The 20,420-nt window shown below is 39.6% G+C and overlaps 1 protein-coding gene across 2 annotated transcripts; it reads right to left on the bottom strand.

Moving 5' to 3' along the window:
- Positions 1–17,288: 17,288 nt before the first annotated feature.
- LOC110940664 lies at positions 17,289–19,654 on the bottom strand. Of its 2 annotated transcripts, none has more exons than XM_022182219.2 (4): positions 19,156–19,654; positions 18,432–18,654; positions 18,026–18,119; positions 17,289–17,933 (listed from the first exon to the last, which is right to left on the bottom strand). In XM_022182219.2, the coding sequence occupies exons 1-4, from the start codon at positions 19,539–19,541 to the stop codon at positions 17,632–17,634; spliced, it is 1,005 nt and encodes a 334-aa protein (XP_022037911.1). In that variant the 5' UTR covers positions 19,542–19,654; the 3' UTR covers positions 17,289–17,631. The 2 variants fall into 2 exon arrangements, with proteins under 2 accessions (XP_022037911.1, XP_022037913.1); XM_022182221.2 differs by having other exon boundaries at positions 17,289–17,918; positions 19,156–19,652.
- Positions 19,655–20,420: the final 766 nt, after the last annotated feature.

Genomic DNA, 20,420 nt, shown 5'->3' with positions numbered 1-20,420 from the left:
TATGCTATCAAACTATTCAGGCTAATCTTACTCGCAGCGCTCCCTTCAATCCACAATCAATCACTGTGAGTGTACTCGATCCCTTTTTGCTTTTAGCACTTTTGGGTGTTACATACGTTACTTAGCAAATCACAATCAAACACAAACTATTTGAACGCTAACCGATTGCATGTGCTATTTGACTAAATGAATGCTGTTTATTATGTTTACACGTGGAGTGCTATCTACCTGCCTTAGCAACGTAGTACTATAGTTTGGACTCAGCACCTGTTCACATGGGGGTTGTTAAGGACAATTACTTGCATGGATTACGGTGGTAATCATGTATTGCGAACCGTCTCGGACGGTCAACCCGCAGTCGTTGGTATCGATGGTCCCACGTCGATAATTAACATGCATCGTTTTCCTCTGTGTACGTGCCTGGTTATGCGTAAACTATTCGAACTCTATATGCTATTATCAAACTTGTATGCTCACCTTTACATTTTATGTATTGACTTTATTTTAACGTATGTGTGATACGTGTGTAGTGTAATATATTTTAGATGTATATTTAAGCCCCTTTTTACACTTTTAGCCAAGTTTTAAATTTATAAAACACGATATTCACTAACACTAAACACACATATGGGCAAGTGCACCCATCGTGGACGTAGTATAGTGTTGGTAAGATACCGAGGTCGTCCAAGGACACAAGAGCTTTTAATACCGGTTTATCCTCAACGTCTAATCAAATCAAAAAGTGAGAAAAATGTTTTAAACTAAAAAATAAAAACTAACTAAATGCTGAAAAATAAAAATAAAATAAAAACAGATAGACAAGATGAATCACTTGGATCCGACACGTGTATTAGTATAACCTTTGATTATTTTTGCACTTTTGCACTTGTTTAAGAGATTATCTTAGTTATTGTAGTAGGCCCCTCTTTTGAAGGCGATGTTACCCTCAACCCAGTAGTTTGAGTCAGCAAGGATACAATCCTAAAGGGTCGGATTATTGGAAGATAATGAATTAAGTTATTAATGCAAATTGTGGTAGGCCCTGCTTTTGGCGGCGACGTTACCCTCGGCTAAGTAGTCTGAGTCAGCAGGGATACAGTCCTAAATAGCCGGGTTATAGTATTAATAGTAGTTAACTTATGAGGGGGTCAAAGAGTTTGGATCCCCGCCATCCAATACCTATGGGCATTGAAGGAGATCCTACTAAATTTGACCCAGGTCCCAAGCAGGACCTCTGAACGCTGAACAAGGGCAAGACCCTTACCAAACCGTTCCCTTAACCCCCGACCAGGTAGCCAACATACCTCCATATAGACCGTGGAGATATGAATGGTGAAAATCTTTTATTTTATATAGACAGTAAAATAATGCCAAGACACCACGGACAAACGATAAGGAAAGATCACCTTCAACATAAGTAACTAGTTATTAAAGTCATTAATACAAAACCAAATAAATAGTGCAAAAGATTAAAAATAAAAAGTATTATACTAAACACTTGTCTTCACCAAGTGATGTAAGAGACTTAGGCAAACATGGCCTTGATTGTCAAGAACTCTTACGATCAATCTTGGATCCCGAGACGACTCACACACTCTACGATGGACAATGGATGATGGTGGTGGATGATGGTGTTATGGTGGTGGTGGGTGGTGGATGAAGTGTGAGAGAGGTGGTGTGCCAAGGGATGAGAGAGAATGGAACCAAGCTCCTCTATTTATAGGCTGAACAGAAGGCTGGACACGGCCCCGTGTCCGCTGGACACGGCCCCGTGCCCGTCTGACATTCTCTCTCTTCATTAATTGAAATTGCGAATTACAATTAATGCGCCTGCTGTACTTTCACCACGCCCCCGTGCCCGCTGGACACGGCCCCGTGGTGGGCAATGGAAGCTTCTACTGGTTTGTCTTTTCTGCTGCTTCCTGGGCACGCCCCCGTGTTCGCTGGACACGGGGCGTGTTCAGACTCTGTTTTCTCTTCTTTGCCTTGGGAGGTGCCGTTGAGGGTCCGGGCAGTCTACTTTTGTTCCTTTTCTTGTATTTATGCTAGAATTAGTTGTCTTTTTGCTTCTTTTGTGATTTTGAACTCATTTCATCCTGAAAATACAAAAGGAAGACAAAAACACTCTTTTTCCAACATTAGTACTTAAAAAAGGTTAGTTTTATGCCTTAATTGATGTGATTTATATGTTGCATTTTGCACACATCAAATACCCCCACACTTGAACTTTTGCTTGTCCTCAAGCAAAACTCTTTAAATTTGGCTTACACTCCCAAATGGAATAGGTAGAAGAGAAAGTTTTTAACTTGTCCTAGAGTGTCGGGAATCCAAGGTCTTTGTAAGTTTTATTTTTATTTATTTACAATCCTACTCGTTATGATTTATTTTGAACTTTTCATAAGATAAATTACTTATTTGGGCATAGCAAGCCTTATTAAAATTCCATTTATATACAAGTTCACATACCTCACGGGAGATCACTCAACACTCGGCCGAAGGTGTATATTTTTAGTGAATCACTCGAGAGCGGCATGGAACTTACGCCTTCCATAGGCTTGCCAAGCAATCAATCCTCCTCCTTTTTAACTTTTTACCTTTGTAAATATCAAGAGGACTTTTGGGGTGAAGGGTTAGGCTTTGGTTAAAGGTGGGTGGTTGGGTTAGTGGTTAGTAAAAAAGGCGAAAATCGTAACAAGCATCGGTTTTCGTGAAATACCTTGTTTTTAGTGACTTTTTATTTTTGAAGTATTTCTCCAAATAAGCTTTTACATAGCTTTTGTTTGTTTTTGACTTCATCACTTTTGTTTTTTTTTTTCATCACATAAAAAGGCGAGTTTTACGAAAAACCGAGCTTGTTACTAAAATAAAGGGTGAAAAATAAAAAAGGTTTTTGGTGGGTGAAAATGGTTTTGGGGGTAATGAAATGAAAGGTTTAGGCTCAAAGGGGCTATCTAGGGGGATTTTGGGTAGGTGATAAAAAAAAATTGAAAAATAATGGTTTTGAAAGAAAAATGGTTAGTCCTAATGCCTCCATCATTTACTTACTTGGGTTTAAGTTGGTAAGGACCGAGAATGTATCGTCGTGGCAAGTTCTAGATTTGTAAGAACCAAGCAGCTATTCACACAAGAAACGAAAAATGAGCATTTAGTCTAAATATGTGTATTTGTATGCTCAATAAAGGCTCAAAACTCACTTTTGTGGGAATGGGTTTTCAATGTGATCAAGTATATATAATCGAATTTTTAACTAGACTTGTTATGTCGTTTCATAATTTTCTTATGTTGGTTCTTTGTTATCACGACGCTATCTGTTGTAAACTTGTAAAAATATAACCTTTTTAGAACTTGTTATTTCCAACTTAAACTAAGACAAGTAAATAAAAAAAAGAAAAGTTTTTGAAAAAAATTTGGGGTGTTTAGCGGTTCCAATAGAGTTTTGTGTAAGGCTTGTGTTTAGGATTTGCAAAATTCAAGGTTTTAGTATCCCCCCCACACTTAAATTACACATTGTCCTCAATGTGCCCAAAAATAATGTTTTTGGTTGATTAGAATGTGTAAAAGTGGGTTAAAAAGCAAAGTTTTGTGTTACTGGCATCCTGGACACGGCCCCGTGGTCAAGTGCCAGTAACAAAAAATTAGAGAATTGAAACAGAAGCCTGGACACGGGGGCGTGTCCGCTGAACACGGCCCGTGTCCAGTTACCTGAACTGGGTGATTTTCTGCAGGGGATTCAGCACGGGGCCGTGTTGGTTGGGCACGGCCCGTGTTGAGCCTTCTGTGATGGAGATTTTTGTCGGGTCGCTCTGTTCTTTGTGCATGGATCCATTTTTCTCGTTCCCTTTTTCATCCATTACCACCATGAGTGTGTTTTATACTCAAAACAACCATCAATCTTAAAACATCATAACATTGCTAATCATAGAGAGACATTACATTAAGTTAGCTAAATAACTAGGGGATACATGAGGTTATCATAAGGGTTCTACTTATTTAGGAAAATTTCGGGAATAGCTTCCCGATGTAGTAACACTCTCTAACCGGTGGCTCCTCGGTTGTCATTCAAAGCCATTCTTCTATCTCCCTTGGGAGGTAGAAGGTAGCTTCATTCTCTTCGGTGTCTTGAGGAGGAATGCTCACCGGGACTCCTTGCACCACCCTTGGCTGAGGCACTTGGTGCATGGCGTGCCATTCGGCTGGAATGATGACCTCGGGTACTACATTCCACGCCCTTTGGGTTATCACCGGAACCAAAGGCGGGGAAGCGAGAAGGTTTAACCTCTGGTGCAGGAGGTTTACTTCTCGTAGGCAGCCCTCCAATCCTACCGTCAGATGATTAATACGGTCCACCAATGCTTCTTCCACTCCCGTCATCTCGTCTATGGCTTCCCTCAAAGCGTAAACGTAGTTTACTAGGGAATCCTCCGCCGTGGACGACCTCCTTCCATTTCGGTTATTTCTTGAAGATGGTCCGCTATTTCTGCTGGCCATTTTCTGCGAAAGAAGCCGAAGATAACTAAACTTTTACAGAACAGTACCTCGAACACAGCCCCGTGCTCAGTGAGCACGGCCCCGTGTTCAGCTGTCTACAGGATTTTTGTCTATCGATTCTAGGTTTTTAAATTATTTTAACATATTTTCATTGTGTTTTAAGCTCAGATAATTTAAAACAAAGTTATAGAACTAACTTTAGACAAGAATCTGTAGCCAAAAATCCTACAAACCTTACATAGAAGATTGGAATCATGGGTTTACAAGCTTCCATGGAGGTGATGTTTGAAAAATTTTTAGAAGAAGGAGAAATGAACAAGAGTGGAAAAGACAAGATGGTCCTTAGGAACCTTCTTTTAGCACTTACCTAGGATGGTATATGTGAAGATTCCAGGAATCTCTGCTTGGTGATGTGGTCAAAAATGAGCAGGATTCAGGCTGCATTTAAAGAAAACGACAGCACACTGGACACGACCCCGTGTTCGCTGGACACGGCCCCGTGTGCAGAGAAAATCCTGACACATTTTGTCCGTATTCTGACAGAATCAGCAGAGAATCTTCTGAGTGAACACGGGGGCGTGTTGACCGGGCACGGCCCCGTGTCGGCAGGCTGTTTCATGGAGTTTTGTCTCTTACTAAGGAGTTAATTTATATCGGGTGGCTCTTGACTTGTTGGAACAACCCCAAAGTGCCTAAGATACCTTAATTGTCCTATACTAAGGCGAGAACGCAAGAGGTTATCGGTGAGGGTAATTCCTATTTTCATTCTAGGTGGACAAGTCCAACCCTTTTCCGGGCTCTCGTTAAAGAAGGTGTATGCCGAATCGCTCAGGTCTATGTATGCACCGAACGAAGTCGATGGGGAGTCCTTCACGGCACAATCGGCACAGGGACGACTATCGTCCACGTCTTTTCTAGGTATGAAGGTATTTTCGGGAGCAACGAGGTTGTCGGAATGCGGTTCCAACATTTCCTCATGGTCATCATCTTGGGATGGATCTATAAAATCCTTCCTAAGTTCTTTTGACCAATTGAGAAGTAGTTCTTCTAGTTGAAATAACTCGTCAAGGAGCATTTCTCCTAGAATATCTGGCTGGGCGCATTCGAGGGAGAAATAGTGCTTATTTTTACTTTCGCCCCTCTTAAGGTTACAAGGAATCGATGGGTCTATATAGTGGGGCCTATAAGTTAGAAAATAACATTTTAATTCCTCATGTTCGCCTCCACATAATCGACACCACAAACCATAAGAGTGCCGAAAGTAAAAAGAATTACTATCACTCATGTTTGTGTCAGAAATTACCAACCGCCGGGATCTAACGGTTCTGTTTTCAGCAACTGAATCTTGGGCACGGGGGCGTGTTGAGTGGACACGGCCCCGTGTTCAGCCTACTGTCTGACTTAAAACAGAATTGCCAGTTCCAATTATTGAGCACGGGGCGTGTTCAGCAGGCACGGCCCCGTGTTGAGCTCTGCAGAAGCTAAAAATCTAAGAAAAAATCCTAAAAAATTAAAGAAAAATAAAAATATGATTAGGCCGTTGATTCCTAACTTTCTTAAAATCCTTGTGTCCCCGGCAACGGCGCCAAAAACTTGATGCGTGTGTAGTGTAATATATTTTAGATGTATATTTAAGCCTCTTTTTACACTTTTAGCCAAGTTTTAAATTTATAAAACACGATATTCACTAACACTAAACACACATATGGGCAAGTGCACCCATCGTGGACGTAGTATAGTGTTGGTAAGATACCGAGGTCGTCCAAGGACACAAGAGCTTTTAATACCGGTTTATCCTCAACGTCTAATCAAATCAAAAAGTGAGAAAAATGTTTTAAACTAAAAAATAAAAACTAACTAAATGCTGAAAAATAAAAATAAAATAAAAACAGATAGACAAGATGAATCACTTGGATCCGACACGTGTATTAGTATAACCTTTGATTATTTTTGCACTTTTGCACTTGTTTAAGAGATTATCTTAGTTATTGTAGTAGGCCCCTCTTTTGAAGGCGACGTTACCCTCAACCCAGTAGTTTGAGTCAGCAAGGATACAATCCTAAAGGGTCGGATTATTGGAAGATAATGAATTAAGTTATTAATGCAAATTGTGGTAGGCCCCGCTTTTGGCGGCGACGTTACCCTCGGCTAAGTAGTCTGAGTCAGCAGGGATACAGTCCTAAATAGCCGGGTTATAGTATTAATAGTAGTTAACTTATGAGGGGGTCAAATAGTTTGGATCCCCGCCATCCAATACCTACGGGCATTGAAGGAGATCCTACTAAATTTGACCCAGGTCCCAAGCAGGACCTTTGAACGCTGAACAAGGGCAAGACCCTTACCAAACCGTTCCCTTAACCCCCGACCAGGTAGCCAACATACCTCCATATAGACCGTGGAGATATGAATGGTGAAAATCTTTTATTTTATATAGACAGTAAAATAATGCCAAGACACCACGGACAAACGATAAGGAAAGATCACCTTCAACATAAGTAACTAGTTATTAAAGTCATTAATACAAAACCAAATAAATAGTGCAAAAGATTAAAAATAAAAAGTATTATACTAAACACTTGTCTTCACCAAGTGATGTAAGAGACTTAGGCAAACATGGCCTTGATTGTCAAGAACTCTTACGATCAATCTTGGATCCCGAGACGACTCACACACTCTACGATGGACAATGGATGATGGTGGTGGATGATGGTGTTATGGTGGTGGTGGGTGGTGGATGAAGTGTGAGAGAGGTGGTGTGCCAAGGGATGAGAGAGAATGGAACCAAGCTCCTCTATTTATAGGCTGAACAGAAGGCTGGACACGGCCCCGTGCCCGTCTGACATTCTCTCTCTTCATTAATTGTAATTGCGAATTACAATTAATGCGCCTGCTGTACTTTCACCACGCCCCCGTGCCCGCTGGACACGGCCCCGTGGTGGGCAATGGAAGCTTCTACTGGTTTGTCTTTTCTGCTGCTTCCTGGGCACGCCCCCGCGTTCGCTGGACACGGGGCGTGTTCAGACTCTGTTTTCTCTTCTTTGCCTTGGGAGGTGCCGTTGAGGGTCCGGGCAGTCTACTTTTGTTCCTTTTCTTGTATTTATGCTAGAATTAGTTGTCTTTTTGCTTCTTTTGTGATTTTGAGCTCATTTCATCCTGAAAATACAAAAGGAAGACAAAAACACTCTTTTTCCAACATTAGTACTTAAAAAAGGTTAGTTTTATGCCTTAATTGATGTGATTTTTATGTTGCATTTTGCACACATCAATGTGACAGGTGCTTAAGTTGCTAGGATGCTTAGGCGCATGGTGATGAAATCGAGGCTAGGGAGTCTAGAAATAATAAACAATTGTCTGTAATAATAATTGAATCTGAGTTGTCGGAACGGAATTATTTGCCTAGTTGCTTTCTATGATAACTTGTTATTTATTTGGGACACGGTATGGGACGTGTCATGTAAACTGAATTTATATAATAGTTGTTGTGGAAACTTCTGGACAATCTGTTTCGCTCAGTGCCGCGCCCCGATGATTCCGCCATCGGTTGGGGTGTGACACCCACTGTCTGCGAATTACCATTTACCACCAAACGAGCCTTGTATCGTTCTAACGACCCATCAGACTTAAATTTATGACGAAAAAGCCACATGCATCGAATGACAGGACGGTCCTGAGGTCGGGGAACAAGCTCCCAAGTTTCATTCTCCTGTAAAGCCGTAAATTCGGTTTGCATAGCATTCAACCAATTTGGATCAGTTAAGGCTTTTGCATATGTGGTCGGTATAGGAGAGAGAGTAGTGGTGTGAAGAGCTGTTGGAGAGGGATTACGAGATTTGGATCTTGTTGTCATGGGATGAAGGTTGCTTGTGAATGAGGGCTGACTGGTGGGCGGCTGGGTGGGAATAGGAATCGGTGGTGGTATCGGGTTGGGTCCTGTGGGTGGTTGGGATGGTACGGTTTGGGAAGGGGTAGGACGTGGGCGTCGGGAATATGTGATTGGGTAAGGGTCGGTAACTCTAGGTCGGGAAAGTGGCCGTTGGAAATTGAATCCGATGGGAATCGGATCATTCAGGAAGTTGTAAGAAGTAGAATGTTGTGGGATGGTGTAAGGAAAAACATGCTCATCAAAGGTCACATGGCGGGAGATGTGGACCTTGCCAGTAGTAGGGTCAAAACAGCGGTACCCACAGAAATCTGGTGGATGCCCGAGAAAAATACATCTCATGGACCGAGGAGTAAGTTTATGTGGTTGAGTAGCAGAAGTGTTAGGGTAACATGCACAACCAAACACTCGTAAGTGTTCGTATTCAGGATGACGCAGGTAAAGGACAAAGGTTGGTGTGTAAAAGTTGAGCCGTTTAGTGGGTAATATATTATGAAGGTATGTTGCGGTGTGTAGAGCTTCCACCCAAAATGTGGGTGGAAGATTTGCATGAATCAAAAGAGCACGAATTATGTCATTGAGACGGCAAATCATTCATTCTGCTCGTCCATTTTGGGATGAGGTTTGTGGGCAGGCGAAACGAAAAAGAAGGTCGTGTTGGTGTGCAAAATTTTTAAAGGCAAGATTGTCAAATTCACCACCTAAGTCACATTGGAATGTTTTGATTTTACGATTAAACTGTGTGAGTATTAGTTGGTGAAATTTGGCAAAGGTTGGGAAAGTTTCAGACTTGTATTTAAAAGGATAGACCCACACGAAGTGCGAAAAATTGTCTATTAAAAGCATGTAATATTTATACCCAGTTTTACTCATGATTGGTGAGGTCCATAAATCGCAATGGATTATATCAAACAGAGCAAAAGTAAATGTAGTAGATGAATAAAAAGGCAATATTTTACTATTTGAAAGTTGACATGAATTGCAAATATGAGAAACTTTGTCCTTAGTGCAATGAAAATTAAAATTGCGACTTAAAATCTGTAAAACTTGGGCCCCGGGGTGGCCAAGATGATCATGCCATGGAAGGGTTGGTGAAGCAAGAAAAGTAGCTTGAGGCGGCAGTTGAGAAGGCGTGAATGGATAGAGATCCCGGTGTTATTATGGCGAGAAAGAATCCGCTTTGTTTTGAGATCCTTCAAAGAGAAACCAAACGGGTCAAATTCGATAGACACTTGATTATCACGAGTAAAACGTCTAACGGATATAAGGTTTTTAATAATGTGTTGGCTATAAAGAACATGTGGCAAAATATAGGTGCGGTTAGGTAATGGATGAAAGCATGTTCCTGATCCATTAAGTGGTAAATAGTTGCCATTTCCTACCAAAATATTACGAAAAATAGGAGATGAATCAGGGAGTAAAAGTTTACCTGGTTCATTAGTGACATGAGACTCGGCTCCGGTATCCATGATATCCGATGTCCAGGAAGAAGAGTATGGATTAACCTGCATGTTGGCAAAAGCAGCGCTTAAGTCGGACGGGCTCAGTGCATTGTATACTCCTTGTTGCTGTGGTGAGTAGGCTGGAAACCCAACATACTGAGCCTGCGATGGGGAAGGAGCCTGCTGGTGGGCTTGCATATTGGGCCGCCAGTTCTGTTGAGTCGGGTATGGGCAGGGTGGTGGGGTCCACCAGGCCTAGTTGGGATAAGGTGATTGTTGACCAGTCCATTGTGTGAACTGTGATCTGCCACCACCCCTGCCTCTTCCACCACGCCTGTTTAGATGAAGAGTTGGAGTGGTTGTCAGAAGGCTGATTGCTGGTTTGTTGAGTGTGAGAGGACTGTGGTGGTACGGCCGTAGCGGCTAGAACAGTGGAGTGTGATCCTTTTTGAGCTTCGATCCGCAAGACTTCATCATTGAGCATGGTGATGGCCTGATCCCAGTCCACACCTTGCTGATTTATCAAGGAAGCGGTAGTGTTATATTCCACGAGAAGTCCCCGAACGAGTTGAAGAACCAGTCGGGATTCAGAGACTGGCTGGTCAACATCTGCTAATTGGTTCGCCAAATCAGTCAGACGCTGGCAATAGTCTTCAACCGAGGAGCAAGCCGTAAGGGACAGGTTACAGAACTTTGTCTCAAGCGCTGCAGCCTGAGCCTTTTTGTTGCTGAGGTAGATCTTTTCCAATTTTGACCAAGCAGAATGGGTCGTGGCTTTGGTATCCAGAATACGAATCAAGAGTTCGTCTGAAACAGTGCTGTAAATCCACTGTAAGACCAAAGCATCAAGTTCCTTCCATGCCTCATATGCGTCTGATGTGGAGGCTGGAGCAGCTGTGCTATCGATGTGATCAGAGACCTTGTAGGCGACTGCGTGGAGGCGAAACAACTTGACCCAGGAGGAATAAGTGACCTTTGTTCCATCTAGGGTCCGGATTTTAGTTTGGATATTTGTCACGGAGTAGGCTGGGTGCAAGAGAGAGGGTTTGTTCGACGGCTCAGCAGGATTTTCTTTGTTCATGGCTGGTATGCAGATGAATCCGGCAAGGAGTGGGGAAAGGAATCGGAAAAAAAAATTGAGGAGGGGGAAGGTATTCAGAACCGTAGCTCTGATACCATGAAAGATGTTTATGGTGTAAGAATGTCGATGATTATTATTGAAAACCAAAGCCCCTTATATAGGGCAGAATACAACAGAATACCATCGTAAATATAGAAGGGATATCCTTCACTAATTACACCAGAATTATCTATAATAATAACACAAATCTATTCCTAAATAATAGATAGAATCAGTTGGCTAAGATTATCATGGTCATTAAATAAGGTTTCGATGTTGTGTGATTAATGGGTTTTTTGTTTTTTGGTGTAGAATTTATGATTTTTCCGGTGATCGGAAAACCTGCAATTTTTGTGGGGTTTTAGACAGAGGAAGCTTCTAAGTAATTAAGTATCAGAGATCTAGATTGTTTTGTTTTGTTTATGTTGATTATTTATCGGTGATTTGTTGTGTGAATTAAAATTTTTAGGGTTTGAGGAAATGAATTAGAGAAGACAAAGTGGAAATGACTATAATACCCTTACATGCATTGCATGTGAGGGCAGTTAACCAAGAAAACAAACGCCGTTTGTGTTAAAGGTTATAATTTGTAGCAAAACATGAACATAAAGGTTGAGTTTGGCCGATTTCATAGTGAAAGGTATGAAGTGCAGTTTAGGTATAAGATAAAGGTTGATTTTTGTAATTTTGTCTTTTTTATATGTATTATTTTGTTTTTTATATATCTTATATAACTTACATTTGTTTTTTATCCATGTAAATAACGTTTCGGTATTTTTGGTCATATCAAGATTTTTTTCTTTATGGGTTGTTGTAACGAGTGTAGGTAACGTAACAAAACAAACTAATACCGATCAAATTCCCACTGTGTTGGTATATTTTTGGTCATATCATGATTTCTTTTAGTTTTTTTCTCTATTGGTTGCTATAATAAGTGTCAGTACCGAAGTTAAACGAACTAATACCCACCCGCGGCGTAACGCGAGGATTTCCAGCGCAACGGGTGGATTTAATAGCACTAGTTTCTTGTAAAATATAAATTTCTTGATAATTAAAACCATTACATAATCCCTCTTTACCATTACATAACCCCTCTTAATTGAGAACTAACACCTTAAATTAGAATTTTGTTAAGAAGTGGAGCCAAAGGTCAATGATGGTCAGCATTTGTTATATTTGCTTAGTTACTGATAATACAGGGACTGTTATTGCTAATAATGAAAGTGTGAGGTTTAGGAGAGTTAATAGTTTGTTAACAGTTTGTTAATGACAGTGGGTTGTAATTGGGGATAAATAGTTGTCTTAGGGTTTAGTTGAATCAAGTTTTCAATTTCCTTTGTAATCATTCTCATATTCTTCAATAAAGTTCAATAATCATTGAGTGATAGTCTTGATTTCTTTTCTGGTTTATAATAATTGGTATCAGAGCCAAGGTTGTGGCTCGATTCGATTCAGATTAGAGGTGGTTCAAGACAGAAATTGGTGAAGATCAATGGTGTCAACGAAGTTTGAGCTCGAGAAGTTCGACGGGAAGAATGATTTCGGGTTATGGCGATTGAAGATGCGAGCATTGTTAGTCCACAACGGTGCGGTGGCTGCTCTGGCTAGAGAGGCGAATTTACCGAACGAATTGACAGATAAGGAGAAGAAAGACATTCTTGAAAAGGCGCATAGTGCCATAATTTTGAGTCTTGGTGATCGAGTGCTAAGAGAAGTATCAAAAGAGACATCTGCAGCCGGAATTTGGGCGAAGTTGGAATCGTTATACATGACAAAGTCTTTGGCAAATCGGTTGTATCTCAAGAAACGGTTATATACGTTTCATATGTCTTCGGGAAGATCATTAGAAGATCATACAGATGAGTTTAACGAACTTATCTTAGATCTGGAAAATATCGATGTGACCATTGAAGATGAAGATCAAGCCATCTTGTTTCTGACATCTCTCCCTCATACATTTGAGCACTTTGTTGACACTCTGATGTATGGGAGAGATACTTTAACTATGGAAGAAGTCCTGGCAGCTCTTAATTCAAAAGAATTAAAGAAGAGGAATGATGTTAAAGAAGAAAGTGGTGATGGGTTGATTATAAGAGGGAGACCAGAACATAGAAATGTCAAGGGCAAGAATAGTGCAAGATCAAAGTCAAAATTCAAAAGAAAGTGCTACATCTGCAATTCAGAAAAACATCTCAAGAGAGAATGTCCTGAGAGGTTCAAGAAGAAGAAGTTTGATGCTGGTACTTCAAAGAATCAGGGAAATATCTCACCAGAGTCATCTCAAGATGGATATGAGAGTGCAGATGCACTGGTTGTCTCATTAGTCAATTCGAAAGGTAACTGGATAATGGACTCTGGATGTTCTTTTCATATGACTCCTTGTAAAGAATTTTTCAAAACTCTTGAGTTTCAAGATTTGCGAATTGTTCAGTTAGGAGATGATAGACCCTGTAGAATACATGGGAAGCGTTCAATAGTGTTCAAATTAGATAATGGGTGTGAGATTCAGGTTGATAATGTGATGTATATCCCAAGATTGTCTAAAAGTCTTTTGTCACTAGGAACCTTTGAAAAGAATGGGTATTCTATAAGTCTAAGAAATGGGAAAGCAAAAGTTGTAAAGGGGTCCATGGTATTTCTTTCGGGTACAAGATGTGAGAACAACACCTATTTGCTAGATGGTAGGGTTGTTCAAGAGGTCAATGCTGTAGTTCAAGATAGAAAGACTATAGATGCAAGTCTGTGGCACAAAAGGCTTGGTCACATCAGTGATCAAGGGTTGCTAGAGTTAAAGAAGCAACAAGTCATAGGTGATTTTGTAGAAAGGGGTGCAGGATTTTGTGAACATTATATACTGGGAAAGTCACATAGGGTATCTTTCACCAAGGGTAAACATGTGACCAGGGGTATACTAGATTATGTGCACTCGGATCTATGGGGCCCACTAAGAATCTGTCAATGGGAGGGGGCTAGTTATTTCATGACCATTATAGATGATTATTCCAGAAGAGTATGGGTGTATATATTAAAGTATAAACATGAAGCTTTTGGGAAGTTTAAGGAGTGGAGATCATTGGTGGAGAATCAAACTGAGAGAAAAGTTAAGAAACTCAAAACTGACAATGGTCTTGAGTTCTGTAATGGAGAATTTAATCAGTTTTGTAAACAAAATGGAATAGCTAGACACCTTACAGTGCCTGGAACCCCTCAGCAGAATGGGTTGGCAGAAAGAATGAATAGAACCTTGTTGAATAAGGTCAGAAGTATGTTGATTAGTGCAGGCATGCCAAAGAGATTTTGGGCAGAAGCTGTATCAACTGCAGCATATCTAATCAACAGATCACCATCCTCAGCAGTAGATATGAAGACTCCCATGGAAATGTGGTCAGGTGTGAAACCAGAGTATGAAGACCTAAGGTTATTTGGGTCATTATGTTATGCTCACATTAATCAGGGAAAATTAGAGCCTAGAGCTTTAAGATGTATAATATTGGGATACCCTGAGGGAGTTAAAGGATATAGGCTGTGGAAGGTTGATGAAGAAAGGTCCAGGGTATTTGTTAGCAGAGATGTAGTTGCTTTTAAAGAAGAGATCTTGTATAAAGATGTTGTAGGGTCTAAGATCAGTTCTATAGATCCAAGTGTCAAAATTGAGGTGGAGCAAAGGGATTCTATGAACCAGGAGGTAAATCAGTCTGAAGATACTAGTTCTGGTCATACTGATTTTCCTGATTATCAGTTGGCCAGGGATAGAGCTAGAAGGGAAATTCAGAGGCCTATAAGGTTCAGAGAACAAGAAGATGTGTCAGCAGTAGTCTTTATGGCTGCTGAAATTGAAAGCACAACTGAACCAATAACGTTTCATGAAGCTGTGATGTCAAGTAATAAAGAAAGATGGAAAGAGGCAATGGATGGTGAAATGAGATCTCTGCAACAAAACAAAACTTGGGTTTTGGTAGAAAAACCTAAGGGTCAAAAAGTTATACCTTGCAAATGGATATACAAGTTGAAAGAAGGGATTGAAGGTGTTGAGAAACCAAGATTTAAAGCCAGGTTAGTGGCTAAGGGGTTCACTCAAAGAGAAGGTATGGATTATACTGAAATTTTCTCTCCAGTTGTTAAACACACATCCATAAGGGTATTATTGTCATTTACTGCCTATATGGATATGGAACTGGAACAGTTGGATGTAAAAACAGCATTTTTGCATGGCAACTTAGATGAGAAGATCTATATGCAACAACCATTGGGTTATGAAGAAAAGGGAAAGGAGAATATGGTATGCTTGTTGCAAAAATCACTGTATGGGCTTAAACAAGCACCCAGACAATGGTTTAAAAGATTTAATGATTACATGATCTCCAGTGTTGGTTTTTCTAGAAGTTGTTATGATCCTTGTGTATATTATAAAGAGTATGAAGAAGGTCAGTTTGTGTATCTTTTACTGTATGTAGATGATATGCTTTTAGCCTACAAAGACAAACAACAAATCATAGCAACAAAGTCATTGCTCAAGAAGGAGTTCGAAATGAAGGAACTTGGTGATGCTAAGAAAATCCTAGGGATGGAAATCATCAGAGATAGAGAAATAAAGGTAATTAAACTATCTCAAAAATCTTATATTTAGAAAATACTCAAAAACTTTGGTATGGAAGGCTGCAAAGCTGTAACTACACCACTTGCACCACATTTCAAGTTATCTAATCAGGATTCTCCAAAGACTGATGATGAAAGAGATTATATGAATAAGGTACCTTATGCTAGTACTGTTGGTAGCTTAATGTATCTAATGGTGTGTACTAGGCCTGACATAGGGTATGGTGTGAGTATGGTGAATAGATATTTGTCAAATCCAGGGAAATTACACTGGGAGGCTGCAAAGTGGTTATTGAGATATTTGAGTGGAACTCTTGATGTTGGTTTGGTATTTGATGGTAATAAAGGAGAGCAGAATGTGGTTGTGGGGTATACAGACTCTGATTATGCTAAAGATAAAGATAAGGGGAGGTCAATATCAGGGTATGTATTCAAAGTACTTGGAAGTGTAGTAAGCTGGAAAGCTGCTCTGCAGCATGTAGTAGCTTTATCAAGTACAGAAGCAGAATATATTGCTTTGACCGAAGGTATCAAGGAAAGTCTATGGTTAAAAGGGTTGGTGTCAGAACTTGGACTTAAAGTTGATAGATCAGTTGTATACTGTGACAATCAGGGTGCTGTTCAGCTTTCAAAAAATAGTGTGTTTCATGAAAGGACTAAACACATAAATGTCAGGCTACATTTCATTCGAGAAGTTGTTAATTCTGGTGAAGTTTGTGTTGAGCAGATTGGCACAGATGATAATGGGGCAGACATGTTAACGAAACCTTTGTTAGTTGGGAAATTTTTGAATTGTTTGGAGTTGCTGGGAATAGGTTGACATTTGATCCAAGGTGGAGATTGTTAAGAAGTGGAGTCAAAGGTCAATGATGGTCAGCATTTGTTATATTTCCTTAGTTACTGATAATACAGGGACTGTTATTGCTAATAATGAAAGTGTGAGGTTTAGGAGGTTTAGGAGAGTTAATAGTTTGTTAACAGTTTGTTAATGACAGTGGGTTGTAATTGGGGATAAATAGTTGTCTTAGGGTTTAGTTGAATCAAGTTTTCAATTTCCTTTGTAATCATTCTCATATTCTTCAATAAAGTTCAATAATCATCGAGTGATAGTCTGGATTTCTTTTCTGGTTTATAACAAATTTAATGAATTTTTGTTCCATTATTCATGCGGTTTTTTCTTACAATCATGTTTGCGATTACGGATGTATGGGTCGCCTTTTGTCATTGGGTTACCCCGGGTAGCCGGACTTTTACTCGTGGCCGTTAAAAAAACACATGGTAAATCTTAATCGGTAAACTTGCAGAAAGTTGGTTAAAGGTAATAATGGTTGGGTATGTGCCCAAGTGGGCATAGCCAAACAATTCATTAGTTATATTCGTTTTAAGTTGGTCCTTTTCCTGTTCTACTATTTTGTGAAGTCGCCCTAATTTGTTTTAAGTTGGTCATTTTCCTGTTCTACTATCTTTTATCAAGTCGCTCTAAATATGAGTTCGTCAATTTTTGTATAGTTTTGTATTCAATTCCTCTAAACATGAGTTCGTTAACTCAATGAAAACCATCATCGCAAGTGATGTGAAGATGTTCACTACATGTGCCTAGTTTATAGCCCATTTTGTTAAAGAATGCTTTGTTCTAACAATAAACAATTGGTCTTGTGTTTATTTCGTTTCAGTTATCTAATATTCAACTCATATAACATAAAACCAATACATATAAAAGAACCCCTTTTCCTACATGGATGTATAGAATTTCCAACAAAACCAATGCAACATGATCATATCATTCATCACAACCTTCTTGTTGTCCGAAAACATTCAAAACACAATATATCCTAAAACAAATATTGTCCCATAGGCATAAAATCCAGAAAAAAAAAAAAGTAATATTGTTGGCATGTCAGCAAATTTTTGTATCGTATGAGCCGGACCTATGACCAAGTAAAATCATGATCTATCAAAATTGTGGGTCAAGCACATAAGCATGATCAAGATCGAGATCCTTGGATCTGACTGACTCAAGACTGATCGACGCTTATACGTCTTAACTCATAACAAAGATCATGTTCAATACACGTGGGTCCGGCCCACAGAGACAAATCATATGATCAACGCTGCTTACCGGATCGACTCACAACTACAATCAAGAGTACCACAATGGAAAGAAAGAAAGAGCTTCTAAGCTTCTCGTCAAATGAGTCAAGGCCTACGTTGGCATCTCTCTTCGGCTTCTCGTCCATGCTTGTGGGCCGAAGCAACTCATTCACAACCTTTGTTATTTTCTCGACTATTTCAATAACTTTATCCTTTGTATTGGCAAAGATCCAACACAGAACTTGTGTAACAGGATTTGAGTCATCAACACCACCCTCTGATCCATCATAAATGCTTTTATCTGTTACCAAAAGCTCTTAGAATTCAAAAAAACAAGGAACAAAAATGAGAAAACACTATATAGTTCAAGTAGTCAATCTTTTAAAACTTGAACACATGCGAACGAACCTTCACTGATGGATTCACGAAGCTCGCGCACCACCTCATTGTTCATAACCGCGTCCCAAACGGCTTTGTCTGATGACAAGGATATCACCATTCTCTGCACCATGGAAATTAAAACCAAAACAACAAGATCACAAATTGGAAAAAAAGGAACTCGAATTCCCTAATGGCAGCACAATCCAGCCTCAAATCAACAAGTCATTTAAGTTTTTATTTATTTATTTATTTATTTTATATCTTTTTTTATAAATCATATATTTCACCAAAAAACTTGTCAAGTTACATCAAAACAGAAGGTAGACGGGCAACAAGCTGCGTCGCGACCCCATTTCACAACCAAGAAAATATTAACAACATAGAAGACGGATTCATATTTTTCTCTCCCACTACTAAACAAGAGTGTATATACCTGAACCGATGGATCGGTTTGCAACATATGGAAAGCATCAAACACTTTGTCCGATCTAGGAACTTGCAATGCACTTGTTGAGTAACATAGTTGCATTGATGGTTCACGCCAGTCTAACTCGAATCCAGTTGGACTTAGAATCTTTTCCAGCCCGGCATCATCATCGGTATGATATGTTTCCTGGTGCTTCATCAATTGGGCAAAGGAAACCGGTTCAAGAACCCTGACATTCATCAACTCCAACTCAAGTCAATACATAAAACATTAAACTACCATAACAATAAAAATGTCAATCCTTTTTACACTCCTAGAAAATGCAAAATTTGCATATTTGCACTTGCACCATCATTGACGGACCCAGGAAATATTTTCAAGGGGTGCGGACGAGGGGTTTAACCAAATTTTCAAGGGGTGCGGGCGGAATTTTGCCCTATAAAATACACTAAAAAGATTTCAAAGGGTGCGTCCGCCCCAGGGCACCATGTTTGCACCATTATCCGGCCACAAAGCGGTCGCAAAATTAGCCGCCACACTGTCTGTTAGTTACAATTCTATGGGAAAATACTAGAAAATAACTAACTAAAATTATATTAACAATACCTGTCACAAACAAAATATGTGAAAAAAACATATAAAGTAGGACTGTAGGAGTGTTATATTATTATTTTTTTTTTTTTTTTGGTGTAAATCAGAACTTATAAAATAATAAAAATTGAATGCTTACTCATGAAGAGAAGTGACTGCATGGTTAACTTCTTGCACCGATGGAACACCACCAAATACAAAATCATCATAAAACCCATTTACGCTATCACCGTCGCTACCGCCGTCAACGTATTCCCAGTCAAACTCATCGCCGTTGGGCGGAGATGACGTTGTGAAAGCCGGGGTGTCGGGTAGAGGGTGGTTGATGTACGAACACGGTGATGAGGGTCTGTGAAGAGAAAGGGTGGTGTTTATGGGTTGGTGGTTACGGTTGCCGGTGGTTCTTGTGGCGGCGTGTGAATATGATTCTTGGGAGGCGCCACCACCGATGCCGGTCCTCATGGTGGTGTGAACCGACTTCATCATCCCTCCGCCGCCCAGTTTTGGCCCAAACGATCTCCTCATGGTTATCAGGTTGAGTTGTTGTTGTTGTGTTTGTGTTTGTGTTTGATGTGATTGTTTTGTTGGGAAGTTTTAGATATACTCTCCCTGTAAAATCGATGATTCGGTTACATATTTCAAATTTTATCCAATACTAAATCTTCGTCCTTTTTAAATTTTATTTTACGTGTATATACTTTACTTTTTCTGATAATTATAACATTTTTATTTTTTAATGGATATGTAGAGAAAAAGTTTCTGTACAAGACAATTGAATCGTGTGAAGGATAAGAGGGAAATAAAAGCATTGATCTCCCAAGATACTACTACAAATAGCTCTGACATTTTAGTAAATACGAGGTTGAGGTTGAAACAATTGAAAATTGAAAAATAAATAAAGAAAAGGTATTCTGGTCTTTTTTTACTTTAACTTATTCATCCTTTAATTTTCAAACGTTAGCATTTAAAAAGAACTAAGGTTATTAAATCCGTGCGTTGCGTGATGGGTGGGTATTAGTTCATTTAACTACGGTACTAACACTTGTTATAGTAGCCAATAGAAAAAAATCATGATATGTCCAAAAATATACCAACACGGTATCGGTTTGTTTTGTTATGCCACCTACACTCGTTACAGCAACTCATAGAGAAAAAAAAAATGTTGATATGATCAAAAAATACTGACACTTGAATTACATCGAGCAAAAACAAACGCAAGTTACATAAGATATATAAAAGAACCACATAACACATATAAAAACCCACTAAACAACACATATAAAAACCCATTAAAACAAATATAGTAACCAATAGAAAAAAAATCACCAAAAATATACCAACATAGCGGGAATTTGATCGGTATCGGTTTGTTTTGTTACATCACCTACACTCGTTACAGCAACT

The sequence above is a fragment of the Helianthus annuus genome, chromosome 5 (genome assembly GCF_002127325.2).
Source record: "Helianthus annuus cultivar XRQ/B chromosome 5, HanXRQr2.0-SUNRISE, whole genome shotgun sequence".
NCBI classification, from domain to species: Eukaryota; Viridiplantae; Streptophyta; class Magnoliopsida; order Asterales; family Asteraceae; genus Helianthus; species Helianthus annuus.
This window is presented reverse-complemented; position numbering and strand designations above follow the sequence as displayed.

Coding starts and splice junctions, on each gene's coding strand:
- LOC110940664 (XM_022182219.2), bottom strand. CDS start 19,541: ATGAGGAGATCGTTTGGGCCAAAACTGGGCGGCGGAGGGATGATGAAG. Junction 18,655..19,155: donor GCAGTCACTTCTCTTCATGA/GTAAGCATTCAA, acceptor GATGAATGTCAG/GGTTCTTGAACCGGTTTCCT. Junction 18,120..18,431: donor AAACCGATCCATCGGTTCAG/GTATATACACTC, acceptor TCCATGGTGCAG/AGAATGGTGATATCCTTGTC.